Source organism: Furipterus horrens, unplaced genomic scaffold (assembly GCF_987537825.1).
Source record: "Furipterus horrens unplaced genomic scaffold, mFurHor1.1.pri manual_scaffold_17, whole genome shotgun sequence".
Taxonomy (NCBI): domain Eukaryota; kingdom Metazoa; phylum Chordata; class Mammalia; order Chiroptera; family Furipteridae; genus Furipterus; species Furipterus horrens.
In genome coordinates, this window is record NW_028327187.1 from 75,259,856 (window position 1) to 75,278,786 (window position 18,931).

Below are 18,931 nucleotides of genomic sequence, written 5' to 3' on the forward strand. Positions count from 1 at the left end.
CAGGCTGGAGCCCAGCGCAAGGCTTCCTGCCTTGGCCCGCCCCGCCGCGCCCCGCCCCGCCCCACCCCGCCCCACCCTATCACTTGGGCACCAGCGCCGGCAGTTGTGCTGCTTCGCTCTTCCGCGTACCCGATGCCTAGCAGATCCGCTTGCAGCTCCGCGCCGTTTGCTTACGTATGCATTGCACGCTAGTCCCCACCCCTTAAAACCCGGCTTTTCGCCCCCTCGGCGGCCCTGCGCCCTGGAGATGGGCTCCACCTCCGCCGGCAGCGTGGCCACGCCTCCTGGAGACACATTCACGGCACGGTCCCGCCCCCTGGCGGACCAGACGCTGACTGGGGTCAAACCAGTCCTATTAAATTGCTCCGTCGTGGCTCCTCCCCCGGAGGGGCGGGGCTTCCGAGCAACAATAGACTGGCTTTCTCCACCCGAGAGACAAGGGGAAATATATGTTTGACGCCAGAAAAGTAGCAGGTGGTGGATATCACTGGGGGACGTCCTGCGGACCGGCGGAGGCTTCCTTTTAAAACAACCCCCATGTCTCTAGCCGGCCTCCTGGGTGGGGCGGGGCTTGCGTGCTTTACTTCCGGATCCCACACATGAAACCGGAAGCCGGAAGTGGGAATTTCAGCCGCGGGAGAAGGGCAGAGCTACTGCGGAACCGGGACTTCCTTGGAGCGACGGCGCCTGAGGAGTGCCCGCGGCACGCAGCTCCCCCTCATCTCACGTCGGACCGATTCTGCTGACAGGTGTGGTCCTCTTTCCGGAAGACAGGGTGCCATCAGTGGGCGTTCCTCCACCTCCTAGGTTCCCCCGGACATCCAGGCTTCCTACGCCTTTGGGCCCCGTTGTTTTTCTACCTCCCACTTTTAGAGCACTGACCCAGGCGTGGCCGCTGCAGGACCCAAGTTACTTTGGCAGCGAGCGGGGACTGTTTCCTCATGTCCCTCCTCCGCTGCCGCGGAGTTTGACCACACCCCTAGTTTATGGATGACTCTAGTTCGGAAACATTTTCCGTTCATCAAACTTGACTGCATTTGAGGTTGTTAAGTTCTTTAAAAAGGCCCTGATACAGTTTGGCAGCTATCTTAATTTATGTGCCTTCATTTGCTCACTTTGCAAAACGATTAATGTCTGCCTGACCTTAAACCGTTTGTGTGACTCGAGGATGAATGGGCCATCATGGCGTGTTCGAAGAACAGCAAGGAGGCCACTATAGCTGGAGCAGAGTGACTGAGATACTTGGAGATGGAGCAATGGGGAATCAGATGGTACAGGATCTTGTAGGCCCCTGTAGGGACTTTGGCTTTTACATGAAGGGCATTGAGAAGCCATGATGGATCTGATTAGACGAGGGAAATGATTGAAATTACTTTTTAGACTGATTTTTTTGGCCAAATGTAGTGGTCAAGATTAGGAACAGGGCGACATGTTAGGTTATTGCAGTAATACAAGTGAGCAATGATGGTGTTTTGAGTATTTTAGTATGAAAAATTTCAAAGATGTACAAAAATAGGAAGAATAGTATTTAAATCCCATGTACTCACATCCCAGCTTCAACAATTATCAATTCATGGCTAATTTTGTTTTAATACATACCCTTTACAATATTTTCTCATTGTTGTTATTTTCAATAACAGCTTTATTGAGATACAGTTCACACAGCACAAAATCCATCCATTTTAGGTGTACAGTTCACTGGTTTTTAGTATATTCACAGAGTTCTACAAACATCACCAGTAATTCCTGAACATTTTTATCACTTCAAAAAGAAACTGTACCCTTTTAGCTATCACCACTGTCACTCCATCTCCCCTACATTTAAGCATCCACTAATCTTTCTATCTTTATATGTTTGCTTATTCTGTACATTTCATATAAATGGAATCATACAATATGTGGTCTTTTGTGAGTTGTTTTTGTTCTTTTTTTAAAAAACGATTTTATTTTTAATTTATTTTTAGAGAGAGAGAGAAAGAGAGAGAGAAACATTGATGTTCGAAAGAAACATCAATTGGTTGCCTCTTGCATGCCCCCAAATGGGGAGCTGGCCTGCAACCCAGGCATGTGCCCTGACTGAGAATCGAAATGACGACCTTTCTTTTTCTTTTTTTAAAGTATATTTTATTGATTATGCTGTTACAGTTGTCCCAATTTCTTTTCCCTTTGCTCCCCTTCACCTACCAGTTATGCTTCTTAATCCCTGCACACTTCCCCATTTTTTGCCCTTCCCCCTCCCAGCTGATAACCCTCCAAATGATCCCCGTACCTATGATTCTGTTTCTGTTCTGGTTGTTTGCTTAGTTTGTTTTTGTTTTTATTTTTGTAGGTTCTGTTGTTGATAGTTGTGAGTTTGTTGTCATTTTAATGTTCATAATTTTGGTCCTCTTTTTCTTTTAGCATTTCATATAATAAGGGTTTGGTGAGGATGGACTCCTTTAGCTTTACCTTGTCTGGGAAGCACTTTATCTGCCCTTCCATTCTAAATGATATCTTTGCTTGGTAGCATGATCTTGGTTGTAGGTCCTTGCTTTTCATCACTTTGAATACTTCTTGCTAGTCCCTTCTGTCTGCAAAGTTTCTTTTGAGAAATCAGCTGATAGTCTTATAGGAACCCCTCTGTAGGTAATTCTCTTCTCTTGCTGCTTTTAAGATTCTCTTTCTATCTTTAAGCTTTGGCATTTTAATTATGATGTGTCTTTGTGTGGTCCTCTTTGGGTCTAGCTTGGTTGGGACTCTCTGTGCTTCAGGGACTTGTATGTCTGTTTCCTTTGCCAAATTTGGCAAGTTTTCCTTCATAATTTTTTCACATAAGTTTTCAATTTCTTGCTCTTTCTCTTCTCCTTCAGGCACCCCTATGATTCGGATGTTGGCATGTTTAAAGTTGTTTCAGAGGTTCCCTAGCCTCTCCTCATATTTTTAAAATTCTTCTTTCTTCATTCTGTACTGGTTGACTATTTTTTCTTCCTTATGTTCCCAATCATTGATTTTAACCCCGGTTTCCTTCCCTTCACCATTGGTTTTGTGTGGATTTTCCTTCACTTCTTCTGTTCTGCGTTTGTCCTACTTAAGTATATCTGCCAAGTCTGTGAGCATCTTTGTCACCAGTGTTTTGAACTCTACATCTGTCAGGTTGGCTATCTCTCTTCACTTAGTTCTCTCACTGGAACCTTGATCTGCTGCCTCTTGTGGGCCATACTTCTCTGTCTCCTCATCTTGACAGGCTTCTGTGTTTGCCTCTGTGTCTTAGGTAGAGCTGTTGCACCTACTATTGGAAGGGGCAGAGCCTTAGGTATTAGTAAGTAGAAGGTGATCTGTTTCACCACATTGTGGCACTGTATGTGGGGGAGGGGTCTGAGAGGGAACAATGCCGCTTGCTTAGCACTCACCCCTTTTCCAGGAACTTCTCCTGCTTCCCGTATGGGACTGACACCCCTCTAGCTATTGTCCTGGTTGTAATTCCCAGAGTGGGTGGGATTGTGGATGTTCTAGGACCGTGGGGGACCTCTAAACAAACAGACTCTGCTGAGAGGTCAACAGTTTCTTCTACTGCCCCAAGCCCTACTTGTTTTCACAGTCAGAAACAATGAGGCTTTATTTTCCCTGGTGCTGGAACCGTGAGCTGTGTGGTCTGGTCTGGTGCTATGAGTGCTCCCCAGGTGTTCCTCCCTGCTTTTTTTAATGTGTGACTGCACTTTCTGCCAGCAGCCCACAGCCACCACTGCCGCCTTGAACCAGTGATTTTTCAATTCACAGGCTGACACTCAATCCACTGAGCCACACCAGTCAGGGCATTTTTCTTAGCATTTTGTTTGTAAGATTTGTCCATGTTGTAGCGTGTAAGTATACTAGATTTTGTTTATTCATCAGTTGATGGACATTTGGATTATTTCCACTCTTTGGCTGTTATGAGTAATGATGCTATGAGCATTTATGTGAAATAATGGAGTTCCCCCATTATTTCAAAGTGAATTTTGGACACCATCTATAAATATTCCAGTATTCATCTCTAAGAAAGGACTTTGAAAAAAACATAACCACAATATCACTATCACACCAAAATAGTTAACATTAATTACTTAGTGTCATCAAATAGATTCTGGGATACATTTTGACAGCATTTCCTGGTAGATTAGATGTAAGCTGTGAGAGACAGAGAGGAGTCAAGAAGGGCTCTGAAGTATTTGTCCTGATAACTGGAGGATGGATGTGCCATCAACTGATAATAAGGAAGGCTGTGGGGAACTGAGTTTGGGGGACTGTCAGGAGTGCATTTTTAGAGAAATTAATTTTGCTAGGACTACTAGGTTCCAAATGGAGATGCTGAGTTTGATATGTGAATCTGGAGTTCAGGAAAGAGGTCTAATTTTGGGCATCATAAACATTAAGATAGGGGTTAAAGTCGTGAGGCTGGAAGGAATTAATACATACTGGAGTGACTGTAGATTGATGAGAGAAGAGATTCCAGAATATAGCCCTGGGGCAGCACAACATGAAGGGATGGGTTGAGGAGGAGGATTCAGTGAGAAACTATATGAGCAGCCAGTAAGGTAGAGGGAAAACCAGGAGAGTGGGCTGTTCTGGAAGCTTAGGGAAGGATCAGTGGTTGGTCAGATACTGCTGATGGGTTTGTGGGGTGTTCATTGTAATAGTGAAATGTTCAAGTTTATCTGGTGTTAAGCCTATCAGCTCAGGCCTGGAAATTTGTATTGAGATTGGCCTGTAACTCCAGGTAGTCAGTCTTCTTGGACAGGATGTAAAAGGGCTCTAGGCTGGTGCTGTCATGCGTGGCCTACCTCTACTCTTAATTCACAAGAGAATGGGAACAGCTCAGTGTGTCCCTGCCTCACTATCTTAGGTTGTGAGCCCAGCTCCCACTTTCATATTCCTCAGCACATGTCAGATACAAGATGTACCCTTTGGCCCCTCAGTTCCAGGGAACACTCATCAGGTTCTGACTAGTCTCCTCAAAGCCCCTCTTACTAAGTATATTAATTTCCTAGGGCTGCCGTAAAAGATGACCACAAGCCCGGTGGCTTAAAACAACAGAAATTTATCCTTTCCAAGTTCTGAAGGCCAGAAGTATGAAATCAAGTATCAGCAGGGCCATGCTCCCTCCAGAGGCTGTAGGGGAGGATCTTTCCTACTTCTTTCAGCTTCTGGTGGCTCTGGGCATTCCTTGGCTTGTGGCCACATCACTCCAGTCTCTGCCTCCACCTTCACATGGCTTTTCCTCTGTGTTTGTGTCATCTCCTGTTTTATCTCTTATAAGGACACCTGTCATTGGATTTAGGGACCACCCCAATCCAGGATGATCTCTCAAGATCCTTCACTTAATTACATCTGCAAAGGCTGTTTTTCCAAATAAGGTCATGTCCACAGGTTCTGGGGGTCAGGACATAGACACACTCTTTGGTGGCCACTATTCAACCCAGTGCACTAGGTGAGAGGCTTACACCCTTCACTCCTTCTTGGACATGTGAGTATGGGGTAGGATTCCTAGCACACTGACATATCCCTCCAAAAAATAATCCTCTTTCTAATTTCTCCCCTTTAGTGAAATTCTTAATTTCAATTTACAGCCCAGAGACAGGTGCTAGACAGAGTTTATAACCAATGCTGAACCATGGCGTTTCCAAGTCCCACATATGGGCCTGCACCTCCCTTTGGAATGGAAGTATGTATCACCTTTTAGACCAAAAAGCCCATTTTAACATCCTATTACACTTGACAAGGTGCTTGGCATTCTGCTTAAAGTGTGACCCCAAAACTGCTGCACAGACTACATTCCTCATCCTGCAGGGTAAGAGAATTCTGCACAGGTCTCGTGTGACAACTGTGCTGTCTTTCTCTTCCAGACCTTGACTTATTGGATGATCAGGCCCCCCTGGAAGAACCAGCTCTGTGAGATGGTGCAGCCCAGCAGTGGCCCAGCTGGGGACCAGGACATGCTGGGTGAAGAGTCTTCTCTGGGGAAGTCGGCCATGCTCCACCTGCCTTCAGAGCAGGGTGCTCCTGAGACCTTCCAGCGCTGTCTGGAGGAGAATCAAGAGCTCCGAGGTGAGGACAGTGGGTGTGTGGAGTAAAAAGCCAGGGGACCCAGTTGTGCTGCGGGAAGGCTTATTCTATTCACCTGTGCCTCTGCATTTATTGGATCTGGGGGTGCATGTAAGAGCCAGCTAGTGATTCAGACTCAGTCATCCTCCCTCGGTGTTTCAGGTGGGGTTCCCTGGAAGCATAATGTGAGATGGAGATTAATGTGCAGGACGTTTGTTGTGCTCTGAGTGCTCTGAGGACCAAAACTAGGGAAGAGAAAGGAAGGACAGGGAAGAAACAAGTGGGCAGAAAAAGAAGCTGGGCTGCTGTGCAGGCTGACCCTACAAAGAGCTGGAATGACCCTTCTGAGTTGTCCCAAGTTGGGTCAACATGGCCAGGCCTTTATATTTCCATGCTGATGAGTCAGTCATTAAGGGCTAGCTATCCTGGGAAGGAGCATGGCCTGCTTTGGGTGTCCTGGAGGGGGCGTGGCCTGCCTGGGAAGGGCCTGTGGGCTGCTTTGGGAAAGGGAGGAGCCTTTGGCTCCTGACCCTGGGCCAGATGCCTGGCAGCTCTGTGAAGAGCCCTCAGTTGAAGGTCAATCTTTCAGCAGCCCCCTCCCCACCAGTGGCTAGGGGTTGAGTTTTTTCCTGGCCATACTATCCCTGTATCTATCACAGCTCCCACTTACTCTTTGTCCTCACCTGTATCAGGAGCAGCTTTTCCGGTCCCAGTGGCTGATGTACTATGCCTGTCAGGTGACGTGGCTGTCCTTGGTGCGGTACATCCGCCACCTTTCCCGTATGACAGTGGACCCCCTCCTTGTAACCACACCCTTGGGGTTCCAGATCTGGCCTGCTACTCCTTTGGTACTTATGAGTAGCCCCAGGTGCCCAGGTGGCACCCCTAGCTTCTAATTCAGCTGTGGGGACCTTCTAAACTGCCAAGCCCAGAGTAGCAGGGAGAAGCAGCACAGACTCCCTAGGTGGGTCATGCGCAGTGATGGGGCACATGGCCTCTTTTGCTTCATCCTTTGGTTCATGTTGGGAACTCAGGGCTTATAAAGGTCATAGCTCCTGTGTATACCATATCCTGGAAGATGGTGGCTCATCCTTGCAGAAATTGCCCCCAGGCCAGTGTCTCAGTTGTTTTTAATCAGCCATCGACTATCATAGTGGACTGGTGAGTTGGCATGTGACACAACCAGTGGAGGCCATAGTCATAAGGCCACTCTCCCACCTCTTTTGCTGGATAGTGTGTCCCCAGTGCAATGGGATATTGTGTGGGGCCCTGTGCTGATAAGTCACATGCTCTGTAAGCCTCAGAGAGTGGTCCTGGCTGAGGCTCTGCAGTTAGAGCACCAAACCCATTCCTGGAATATATGTCTTTTATCCTGTCAAGACGATTTGCCTTTCCTTGCGGGATGGAAAGGGTCCAGTGCAGTCAGCTTGCCCCCAAGGGGCTGGTTGGTGTTCTGGAGGCCTGGCCTGCTTTGGAGACAGCTGTGTTTGGAGCACAGAGGGCCAACAAGACCTGCCTGCCTTCAGGGCTGACTCCTCCATCTCAGTGCTCAGACATCTGGGGAGTGTCCTGGGCACTTCAGGGTATTGAGCAGCATCTCTGGCCTCTACCCACTAGTTGCTAGTAGCACCCGTCCAGTTATGATCACCAACAGTGTCCCCAGAGGTTGTCATCTGTCTTGCTGTGTTGGGGCTACATGGAGTTGGCAGCCAGGTTGGGGGTGGGTAGATAGCTCATCCTCCACAGCTATATGTGTCCTCTGATCATGCCCAGGAGAGCACTCTGGCAAGGGGGACTCTAGAGTGGGAGTGTGGTACGCCATCAGTGCAAGGACTATGGCACCCCCAGTTCCCCCACAGGGAGCTGAGGCTCCAGTGGCAGGTGGAGGCCTTGTGGCTGCATGACCTCCACCTGTGCTACCTGACCCACACTTGTGCAGTAGGTTGGCTCCACATGTTTCTGCTAAATAGGTGCTGAGGGTCAGGCCCTGGGCCAAACCCCTGAGGTCTTAAAGGTGTCTATCCCGCTTGATGCTCATGATTTTGTCTATGGAGGAGGGGACAGGAGGGAGAACAATTCCTTTGATTGGAATGTTTTGGGGGAAACTGTATAGAAGAAGTTGCATGACCCTAGTGTAGGAGTTCATTTATGTGACATGTCCAGGAGCGATGAGTCCAGAGAGAGAACCAGATGAGTAGTTACCAGGGGCTGGCGACATTGGGGAAGTGACTGCCAGTGAGGATGGGGTTTCTTTTGGGGGTGATGGAAATGTTCTGTACTTACATAGTGGTGATGGCTGCACAGCTTTGTGAATACATTGTCGTCGGCAGCCGTCCGTCTCGAGAGACGATGGTGTAGCTTCTTAAGAGTCTATCTGCACCGCCGAGAATGGCTGTGCAGTCCGACTCGGGAGTGACACGGTATCTGTCTCCTCCCGTGTTGAATCGACATCTTGCGATGACGCTGGAGTGTCCTCTCCAGTGAAGCTGAAGCTACAGAGCCTGGGCGGGGTGATATGGAGGGTCTGCTGTTGCCCATGCAGCAGACCCCCCCTCTCTTCGCAGCTGAAGGGTCCAAGGGAAAGGCGGAGTCAATACAACTTGGCTTCAGGTGCGCCGCAGGAGTTGCCGGTGATGACTACAACGTCAAACCGCCTTAGGGACTCCGGCTCCGGATTTTCTGTCGGGGTTTACTCCCCTAGCCTTTCCCCTGAAGAGGTATGCCGCAAGGCAGCGGAGGTTTTTTGGAGTCAGAGTTTTCCTTCTCTGATGTGCCCTGACTGGAAGATCGAACCAGCGACACTTAGCTCGCAGGCCGACGCTCAATCCACTGAGCCAAACCAGCCAGGGGTTGTGAATACATTAAAACCATCGAATGACTGTATATAGTTGACCCTTTAACAACACGGGAGTCAGGGTTATTGACCCCATCACAGTTGAATATTTGCGTATAACTTGATTCACCAAAAACGTAACAATAGTCCTCCCTAGGTATCCCTGGGGGATTGGGTCCAGGACTCCTCCCCAACCCTATGCTAAAATCTGCAGATGCTCAATTCCCTTTTATAAAAAGGTGGAGAATAATGCATACTATAGGCCCTGTACATCCACAGATTCCTAGCTGTGGATCAAAAACACTGTTTCAATCTGAGATTGGTCGAATCTGTGGATTCGAAACCCAGGGATACTGAGGGTCTGCTGTAAAATCCAGATATAAGTGGGCCTGAGCAGTTCAAACCCATGTTGGTCAAGGGTCAACTGGACTTTATAATAGTTTTTTTTCCCCCTTTTTATTGAATTTATTTGGGTGACATTGGTTAACTAAAGTATACAGGTTTCAGGTGCCCAATTCCACAAAACATCATCTGTACACTGTATTTTGTGTTCTCTATCCCAAGTCCAGTGTCCTTCCATCACCATTTATCCTCTCATGTAGTTGCCTCTCGTGTGCCCCCAACTGGGGACCTGGCGTGCAATCCAGGCATGTGCCCTGACTGGGAATCGAACTGGCAACCCTTTGGTTTGCAGGCTGGCACTCAAGCCACTGGTCCATCCAGCCAGGGCTCTTCTTCTTTTTAAAAATCAATCCCAGTAGTTAAGATAGTGAATTTGATGTTCTGTGCATTTTACCTCAATGAAAAAAGAAGTTGTGCATGAGCTGAGCCTCAGATAGGGGCTGGGCAGGCTTGCAACAGGTGGAGGTTGGTGGGGGAGCAGTGTGCCCAGGGCAGGAGGGCTTTGAGCTCCTGCAGAGGACAAGTCACATGGGGACAATAGAGTACAGAAGGTAGCTTTGGAGCCATGCTCAGAAGCCACTGAAGTTCTAGTGAAAGAAATGTTCCATTAGTGGGAACTAGTTAGGTCGTCAAGGGTTTTGACCGGAGGGTGACATGAAACTACTGCCTGCCCTCATCTTATACAGCTCTGTAGTTGCTAGAACTTTTGCACGTCACTGATCAGTTTTGTCACTAGTGATGGTCTTCTGCTGCCTGGAGTGTCCCCTGGGTGTATGGCTCTCCTTTCCATGGCCTCTGCTGATTGTGTAGTATTTACAAATGTTCATTTTTCAGCCTGGTGAGAGCAGGACTAGCTCTTTCTTGAATTTGTGTTGTGTACCAGGTGCTTTGTCTGCTTTGTCACTTAACCCTCGTCATCCTGTGAGATGGGTACGATTGTCCCCATTAAACATACAGATGAGGATGGTGAGCCTCAGAGAGGTAAGGAACTAGTCCACTTCAAGCCTTCTGGCCCTCCCAGGCTGTAGCCAGCAATGTCTCAGGGAAGCTTGCTTTAGCGATCATACCCTGAGTCTGTAGGTAGGTTAGAATCTCCTGATCCCAAAGATAGTGAGTGATTAACTACTCTAGGGGAGGCATGCCTCTGACTCCCACCAGAATACAAATGAGTTCCAGAATCACTAAGAAATAAAATGACATTTGGCACACACTTCCTTTTTTTTTTTCACTGTGTGGTTGCCTCTCACTTACGCCCCCAACTGGGGACCTGCCGTGCAACCTAGTTATGTGCCCTGACTGGGAATCGAACCAGCGACACTTGGCTCGCAGGCTGATGCTCAATCCACTGAACCACAGCAGCCAGGGCTTGGCACACACTTCTAAGTGAAGTTGATATGCTCAGTATTTTGTTGGAGAAATCTAGGGGCATATCATTAGCATAGTTGATTTTGAAAGTGTTTCATGAAATAAAAGTGTTTTGAAGCCGTCTCTCTGTGTGAGAGGCAGCACGGTATTATGGGGAAGGCACTGTGACAGGCCCAGGGATGGGCTGGCAGGCCGGCTGCCTGGTCTCACCTCCCCTGTGCTGTCTCCTCTGCTACCAGATGCCATCCGGCAGAGCAACCAAATGCTGCGAGAGTGCTGTGAGGAGCTGCAGCGTTTTCAGGGCAGCCAGAGGGAGGAGAAGGAGTTCCTTGTACAGAAATTCCAGGAGGCCAGGACACTGGTGGAGAGACTGAATCTGGAGAAGCTTGACCTGAAGAGGCAGAGGGAGCAGGCTCTGCAGGACGTGGAGCGGCTAAAGAGATGTCAACAGGTAGCCAAGGGCGCAGGGCAGGCCCTTTCCCAGGAGTGGGTGAGCTAGGGGCTCTGGTCACCTGTTTCACCAGCCACATCCGTTCTGAAAACCCACAGGGACGTCAGTGTTTCCAGAGAGGTCCCTGAGAACACCCTCAAGAGTGGTGATTACTACAGAGGGGTTACTGCAGAGGGGTCAGGTATGGGGAGGACCGAACCTCAGCTGTGGGCTGGAGCAGCCGGAGGTCACAGGGGGCCCAGGTCCAGATAGCTTGACGAGGGAAAGCAGGCAATGGAGAGTGTGGACAGCTCTTGAATTTTGATGCTGCTGGAGGCCTTCTGGAAACAGTGTCAGTCCATCTTACCTTCTAGTGGCCCCAGGCCTGTGGAAGGAAGCATGTACTTTTGTTGCTGTCTTTGTGTTTTGCCTCCCTTGGCATTGAGTTTTAGGGAGGCTGAGAGGTTCCTGCTAGGCCCAGCCCTCATGACCTGGTTGTCAGCCTTATGAGACTTGAGGCCCCTCTGTGCTCTGGTGTCCCTGGGTCTTGTCGTGCCCTGTCCGCAGAGATTAGGTGGGGCTTGGGAGAATGGGCTCATGGGACTCAATCCCTTTCCATTGCCTCAGTTGCCTTGCTGGGGTTGGCATACTACAGGAGGTGAGAGGTAAGGTGAGTAGGGGTGCCCAGGGCAGGAGAGAAGCACTCAGGGTAACACATATTAGCACTTGCAGGCTGCCCTAGGGTTTGGGGCCACCAGGAGTGGGCAGCTGCTGAGAAACCATTGCTGACAGGAAGTGGCTTTTTTCTATGTAGCAGATGGCTGAGGACAAGGCCTCGGTGAAAGCCCAGGTGACATCCTTGCTGGGGGAGCTCCAGGAGAGCCAGAGTCGCTTGGAGGCTGCCACCAAGGATCGGCAGGCTTTGGAGGGCAGGTGAGTGGGGAGGGAAAGCCCATCCTGGAGGCCACTGTCAGGGTACCTGAGAAGGAGGCAGTTTAGGAGCCTCCAGAGGTTCCTCTGTGAGAGGATGGACTGGAGGATTTGGTGAGTGAGTGCATGGGGCTGAGCTGTGAACCAGATGTCTGGGACCTGGGTCCCAGCAGCACTTCTGGGCTCTCTGACCTTTTGTTGGAGTTTGAATTATTTCCTTAGGGGGCATCTGTGGAGGACAGGAGCGTACCCGAGACCCACAGAGAGTCCCTGGAAGTACTCCCAGTGCCCTCACAGCTGAGGTTTATTACAGGGGAAGGGTGCACTCCAGGACCTGCAAGGACAGAGGACACACATCAGGGGTAGAGAACCCCAGGATTTAGGCTTCTTCTTTCCCTCAATCCTGTGAGGGGCCTGCCAAGTACTCTCCCCTCTTCAGTAGCGAAAAATGTACTACTGCAGACCCAAGGAACCCACTTGAGACCCAGCGCCCTGGGTCTTATTGGGGGCTGGTCATGTGGGCCCCCTGTGCCAGGCACGTACCAAATTTCCCAACTCCTGGAGCAGTGGTTCTCAACCTTCCTAATGCCGTAACCCTTTAATACAGTTCCTCATGTTGTGGTGACCCCCAACCATAACTAAAGCATAGTAATTAATCACAAAAACAATATGTAATTATATATGGGTTTTCTGATGGTCTTAGGCGACCCCTGTGAAAGGGTCGTTCGACCCTGAAAGGAGTTGCGACCCACAGGTTGAGAACCACTGTCCTGGAGGAAAGCAGGTGCTCTGCGTAAACCGCCCTATTGTGCAAGCAGTCCAGGTGCAGGGACTACCATTATCAGTAGGGAAAGTGTCATGTTGACCTAGGGGACTTGCACCAGCTCACTGCCCATGTGCCACCTGAGGGCCAGCCTTGCAAGTGGCCCTTCTGAAGCTGGTTGTCTCAGGCCTGCCAGTTGCTCTTTTCTGCAAAGGAGGGTTCCCACAAGTGAAGTCATTAGGTCAAGGGGCACAGATGTTTCTGTGGTTCCCATGCCACTCAGCTGCTGCCCTCCAGAAGGATGTCCTGCTGACAGGGGTGGCCCTAGCTCTCCCAGAGCAGTAGGTGATTAGGGTGCATTGGGTGGTGTCAGGGACACCTTCCTGAAAGAGGCTAGAGGAGCAGTGAGGAGTGTTCCCCTCCCATCATCAGAGTGATGTGGAAGACAGTGTGAATACGCTTCCATTTAGAAATCAGACTTGAGAAGAAAGGCATCGGAAGCCTGAGCCTCCTTGTCTCTGGCTCATTGCATTCTGGTGTTTTCTCCTGTATAGTCTTCTGTACCTCTGTGTTTCTAAAGTCATGTGTAGTTTTGAGGACAGTTTGGTATCTTTCTTGCCTGTCATTCTTCTGTGCACATAAAAGAAGCTGCTGGAGGATTTACACTGTCAGTGCAGTTTTGCAGCTGACTTGGGTCAGTTAATTACTCTGTAGGGGCATTTACTCTGGCAATCATAGGCTCGTGGGCAGCCTCTTTTCCTGTCCTTCCCTGATGTGGTTGAGCATATAAATGCGGAGCTGGACTTCTTAGGGCACAAAACCTTGCTTGCATCTCGATAATTCAATGTGGCCATTTAAACAGCTTCAAACTTCATACACATGCCTGCCCTCTGAGCCCCTGCACTATCACATTGGGATGACCCTCCCCCTCTTTCTAGGGCCCCTGGCAGGCAGCATTTCCATCTGGTGATGATGATAACAGTGCCTCATTTTTATCCAATCACCGATGGAAATGTGAGCTCAATGGATCTGGATGGACGTGGAAGATAGACCAGTGAAAAACCCCCAGTAACCTACCCCCACCTAGAAACACTCATTATTGCCCTCACAGTGGGAACAATGGAAGGTCTCAGGACAGTATGATGACATGGCTGGAACCTAGAACTGGATATTTAGGGAGATATGAGTGTGGAGATGGGAGATTGGGGGCCATGAGGTGTACGAGGCCTGGATTAGAAGACTGGGCGCTGTGGGGGTATCCAGGGCAGAAGAGATAAGCTGTTACAGTGGGAGTATAGAAGGAAAGAGTAATTCCTTGCCAAGGCTATTGCTGTCTCCTAGGTAGGCAGGTGGGAGGCTCTCCTTACAGGTGTGGATGTTTGGATCTCCAAATGAGCCACTGAAGTGGGCCAGCCACCTCCTTGCCACTTCCAGCACAGCAACTGGGAGGGAAAGAGTTGCCTGGCCTCTCTAGCTGCCCTACCTCATTTCTCACCTTACCCTTCCCCCTACTGTCTAGAAAGGCCTATCTTGGCTGGCTTCCTCCACTTCTTCTCCCAATCTCCTGACCCTTCCACTGAGATTGCTCCGGCCAGGGCCCCGAGCACCCACCTATTGGTACCTGATGGATGGTTCCTAGAGGCTCCTCTCCCCTGGCCCCAGCAGCATCCTCTTCTGGGATCACCTCCTTCACCTTTAAGGGACTTTCAAAATGGATGTCATAAACCTGAACTTCAGCCCAAGGTCTCCTTGCCACATGTACTTGGTTGCTGGCCCGGCTCTGCATTGGCACAAACATGTCACTGCTAACCTGGTGCCCTGCAGTTGTCCCTGTCTCCAGTGACTGTGCCTCCCCCTTTCTCATATTGTGTTGGCTCTGCATTGACAGGATGTTCTGAACCTTCACTCCTCCCTGTGCCCTGCTCCCAGTGCCCGTCTTCTCCCTGTAGACTGCAGAGCTTCTAGTTCTCTGTCTCCCACCTTCCTTCTGCTGACAGTCCTCAGCATAGCAGGGATGCTGTGAGCACCCTCGCTCCTGCTGGGGCCCTACCATGACCTCCCCGTTCCTCCATGCCAGGGCCCGGGCAGCCAGCGAGCAGGCCCGGCAGCTAGAGAGCGAGCGGGAGGCACTACAGCAGCAGCACAGCGTGCAGGTGGATCAGTTGCGCATGCAGAACCAGAGTATGGAGGCTGCCCTGCGCATGGAGCGCCAGGCTGCCTCGGAGGAGAAGTGAGTGGGGCACCCAATATGGGAGAGGTGGAGACCAGATGGCTGTTGGTGGCTTTCTGCCCTTGGGGGAAGCCCTTCTAGGGACTGCGTGGCTGAGGGCTGTATTTGGTGACTTACCATTATCACACCCAAATGATTCATCTTTGATACAATAACATTTTCCATTTTCCAGTCCATATTCAGACTCCACCATTTGGCTCATGTGTTAACAGCGTCTGGTCCAGGATCCTTCATTCTTTTTGCTGGTGTGCCTTTTGAGTATCCTTTAATCTAGAATAGTTCTGCCTTTCTGTTTTTCATGAAGTTGACTCTTTTTCCTTTTAAAGATTTTATTTATTTATTTTTAGAGAGAAGGGAAGGGAAGAAGAAAGAGAGGGAGAGACATTGGTTGCCTCTCTTGCTTGCCCTCAGCTGGGAACCTGGCTCACAACCCAGGCATGTGCCCTGACTGGGAATCGAACCAGTGACCTTTTGGTTTGGAGGCCAGTGCTCAGTCCACTGAGCCACACCAGCCAGGGCTGAAGTTGACTTTTTAAAGAGTGCAGTACAGTTCCATTTTATTATAAACATTTCTTTTCATTTTTCAAAATATATTAGTTTTAAGGAAAATGATATTAACTATTTAGTCAAGCGTGCCTCGGAGCTGATGGCCTTTAAGGCACAAATGTGCCCTGGGAGCCCCATTCGGGTTTGTAGAATGAAGGAAGAGGGTGGAGTTGGAATCAGGAAAAGCTATGGCTGGACGAGGACAAGGTGGTTTCTCCAGTGAACATTCCTTTTTCTTAGGCGGAAGCTGGCGCAGCTACAGGTAGCCTATCACCAGCTCTTCCAAGATTATGACAACCACATCAAGAGCAGCATGGTGAGCAGTGAGCGAAATCGAGTGAGTATGGTGGGGATGCCCCCAGGACTACCTGGGACTGAGCTGGCCTTGGTTCCTCTCCCACAAGGCCTGCTCTCCCCAATTTGGGGATATTGGCTTTGGGGAAAGATACTTGACTTGCCCTAGAGTTTTGTCAAGGCTCCAGTTTGATGGCTCAGGACAGGCCATGGGGAGATGGGGACACTTGGGCTGTGCTACTAGCTGCCTATAGTGGTCCTTTTGCTACCCATCACCATTTGGCTGCTGGTTTTGATTTCCCCAGGAATGTTTCCATTCCAGTGTTAAAGTGGGCTGGGAACCCTTTTCTAGTTTGTCCTTATTAGACCTTTACTGGGTTCAGTTTCTAGCAATCACATTTTAAGAAGGAGCTCAAGAAACATGAAGGTACCCAGAGGAGACTTATAAGGGTAAAGCCTGAAACTGGTTACACAGGAAAAGTTAATTACAAAACTATGGCCCTTTGATCTCCAGAGGGAAGGCTGAGTGGTGTGCGCGCGTGCATGTGTGTGTCTATGGGAGTGCGTCTGTGCGTGTCTATTGTATGTGTCTGTGTGTGCATTTGTTTGTGTGCCCATTTGTACTGTGTCTGAGTGCACCTTTGTGTGTGTGTGAGTGGTGTTTGTGTGAGTGTGTATGTGAGGAAACAGCAGACCTTTGACTAGTGGCAGAGTGAAAGTACCAATAATGGATATTGGCTTAGTGGGCACATAGTGGAGTGTTAGTTGGAGACCAGCTCAGCATGGAGTGGGAGGCCTCAGGAGGAAGTGTGGCCCCTGTCCTTTGAAGGAGGGCTGTCCAGCTGGGGATTCTGGGAAGGGAATGTCAGCCTGGGTGGGAGGTTGTGCTAGATAACCTCAGAAGTCCCCTCTTCAGCCTCCACCTTTCCTGTGCCCATGCACACACTGACATCTTGTGGTTGGTGGGCCAGTTGGGTCTGATCTCTTCCTCTCGGTTCTTCTCGCCTGAAGTAGCAGACATCCTGGGGGTGAAAATGATCCCAGCCTCGGGCAGCTTGAGTGTTGTCAGCTTCCCCTCACCCCTCCCTAGGGAATGCAGCTGGAAGATCTCAAGCAACAGCTCCAGCAGGCTGAGGAGGCCCTGGTGGCTAAACAGGAAGTAATTGACAAGCTGAAAGAAGAGGCTGAGCAGCACAAGATTGTGATGGAGACTGTTCCTGTGCTGAAGGCCCAGGTGAGGGCTCTGCTCTGTGGTCTACATGTGGGTGAGTAGACCAGGCCCACTGGTACTGGGACCTGGCATGTCTCTGGCGACATTTGCAGTGGCTTCTTGGAAGCTCTTGGAGCCCCCTGTACTGTTCCTTGACCTTTCAGTGCACGTGGGGTGACTCTGTCTGTGCCACTGGCTATGGGAAGGTGGGAGCAGGCTCTGCCTTGCTCCCTGGTACCCAGCACAGAGTGTCCAATGAGTGGTTGATGGGTGGTGGGCATGTCCCCCTCTCTTGGCTTTGCCAGGCGGATATCTACAAGGCGGATTTCCAGGCTGAGAGGCAGGCGCGGGAGAAACTGGCTGAAAAGAAGGAGCTCCTGCAGGAGCAGTTGGAGCAGCTACAGCGGGAGTATAGCAGGTTGAAGGCCAGCTGTCAGGAGTCCGCCAGGTAGGCCTTGGAGCATGTGCCCCATGCAGAGGAGGATGGGTGCTGTGGGGGCTCCCGTAGTAAGTGCAAGAGACAGAGTGCTTCCGGCTTGTCCGGGTAGGATGAGCTGTCCCTTTGTCTCCCCTCCTACCACCCTTGTCCTTCCACCAGCTTTGTATGCCACTTGGAGCTTGGCTTGCACTTACTGATTGGATGGTTTCTCTTCTCAAAGGATTGAAGATATGAGGAAGCGGCATGTAGAGGTCTCCCAGCCCCCCTTGGCCCCTGCCCCAGGTGAGTGAGCTGCAGGAGGAGGGGTAGGGGAGGGCAGGGTACTGGCAGTGCATGGAGCCTAGGTGGTGGGAGCTTGCATTGGCTGCCCCGCCTTACTGGTACCCCTCCACCCTGGGGGAGGATGCTAAAGAGAAGGTGGTGGTGACCCTGGTAGTTGGATTCGATGGTCCCATCAAGTCTCACTACTTTCTTTCTCCTCCCCTCCCTGCAGTTTGCACTATAACCAGTGCCTGTTTTCTTTCTTCAGCTCACCAGTCCTTTCCCTTGCCCAGCCAGAGGCGAAGCCCCCCAGAGGAGCCACCTGACTACTGTTGTCCCAAATGCCAGTATCAAGCTCCTGATATTGACACCCTGCAGATACATGTCATGGAGTGCATTCAGTAGGGCCGCCTGCTGATGACCAACTCAGGGCAGTGCAATTTGTGCTTTCCTCTCCTGCCTGCCTAGTTCTGAGTTACAGGCTAGGTGACAAAAAGCAGGCCTCTTCTTTGAGCCCCAAGAGCTAGCTGCAGGGACTTCTGCTTTAGCTCCCCTGCCTGCTGGTTGGCCTCTTCTAGGGCACATGGTGTCCCAGCCAGGCCTGATGTGCTGCTCTTTCTGTTTGTTCTTTCTGCTTGAACCACTTGCCTCTGGGGCTCCTGCTCCTTCCACCTCAGCTAGGGGAGTCAAGAATCAAGGCTGGGGCTCTTAGAACTGCCTCACAGCTTGAGATGGGAAGAGGCCCTTTCTTTTGGTCCAGGTCCAGCACACCGCAGTGCCAGTGCACTTGTGGGCTGTGTGCTGTTCCACTGGGAGGCTGTGTCACAGCATTTGGGTTGTCAATCTTTTTATTGCCATAAATAACACCAGAGTGAAAATCCATGTGCATCAATCCTGTGTGTCTTTGGGTTGGATTCTTAGAAGCAGCTGCACTGAGCATCTGCAAATGGGGTAGGTGGTGCTGGTGCCTACAGTGTGGTTTTCTGCTCTCCCCTCGTTATCCATAGCCTTGCCCCAGTGAGGGGTGTCAATCTGTGGGGTTTTGCCATCCACCAGGCATGTACTTCTCTATTAAGAGTGAGCTTGAGCACCTTTCAGAGCTTCAGGGTTCTTTTTCAATTCAAACAAACATGAATGGCTTGTTTGTATTTTTTTACCCATTTTTCAATGG

General features: G+C 50.2%; 1 protein-coding gene across 4 annotated transcripts; it reads left to right on the forward strand.

Annotated features, from left to right (window-relative positions):
• The first annotated feature begins 409 nt into the window (after window positions 1-409).
• On the forward strand, window positions 410-18,640 carry IKBKG (inhibitor of nuclear factor kappa B kinase regulatory subunit gamma). 4 transcript variants are annotated; one of them, XM_090265314.1, is made up of 10 exons: window positions 410-749; window positions 5,859-6,060; window positions 10,897-11,108; window positions 11,905-12,020; window positions 14,858-15,010; window positions 15,797-15,872; window positions 16,941-17,084; window positions 17,366-17,508; window positions 17,720-17,781; window positions 18,029-18,640. In XM_090265314.1, the coding sequence occupies exons 2-10, from the start codon at window positions 5,874-5,876 to the stop codon at window positions 18,163-18,165; spliced, it is 1,230 nt and encodes a 409-aa protein (XP_090121440.1). In that variant the 5' UTR covers window positions 410-749; window positions 5,859-5,873; the 3' UTR covers window positions 18,166-18,640. The 4 variants fall into 4 exon arrangements, with proteins under 4 accessions (XP_090121440.1, XP_090121439.1, XP_090121438.1 ...); XM_090265313.1 differs by having other exon boundaries at window positions 413-749; window positions 11,902-12,020; XM_090265312.1 differs by having other exon boundaries at window positions 414-749; window positions 15,797-15,893.
• Window positions 18,641-18,931: the final 291 nt, after the last annotated feature.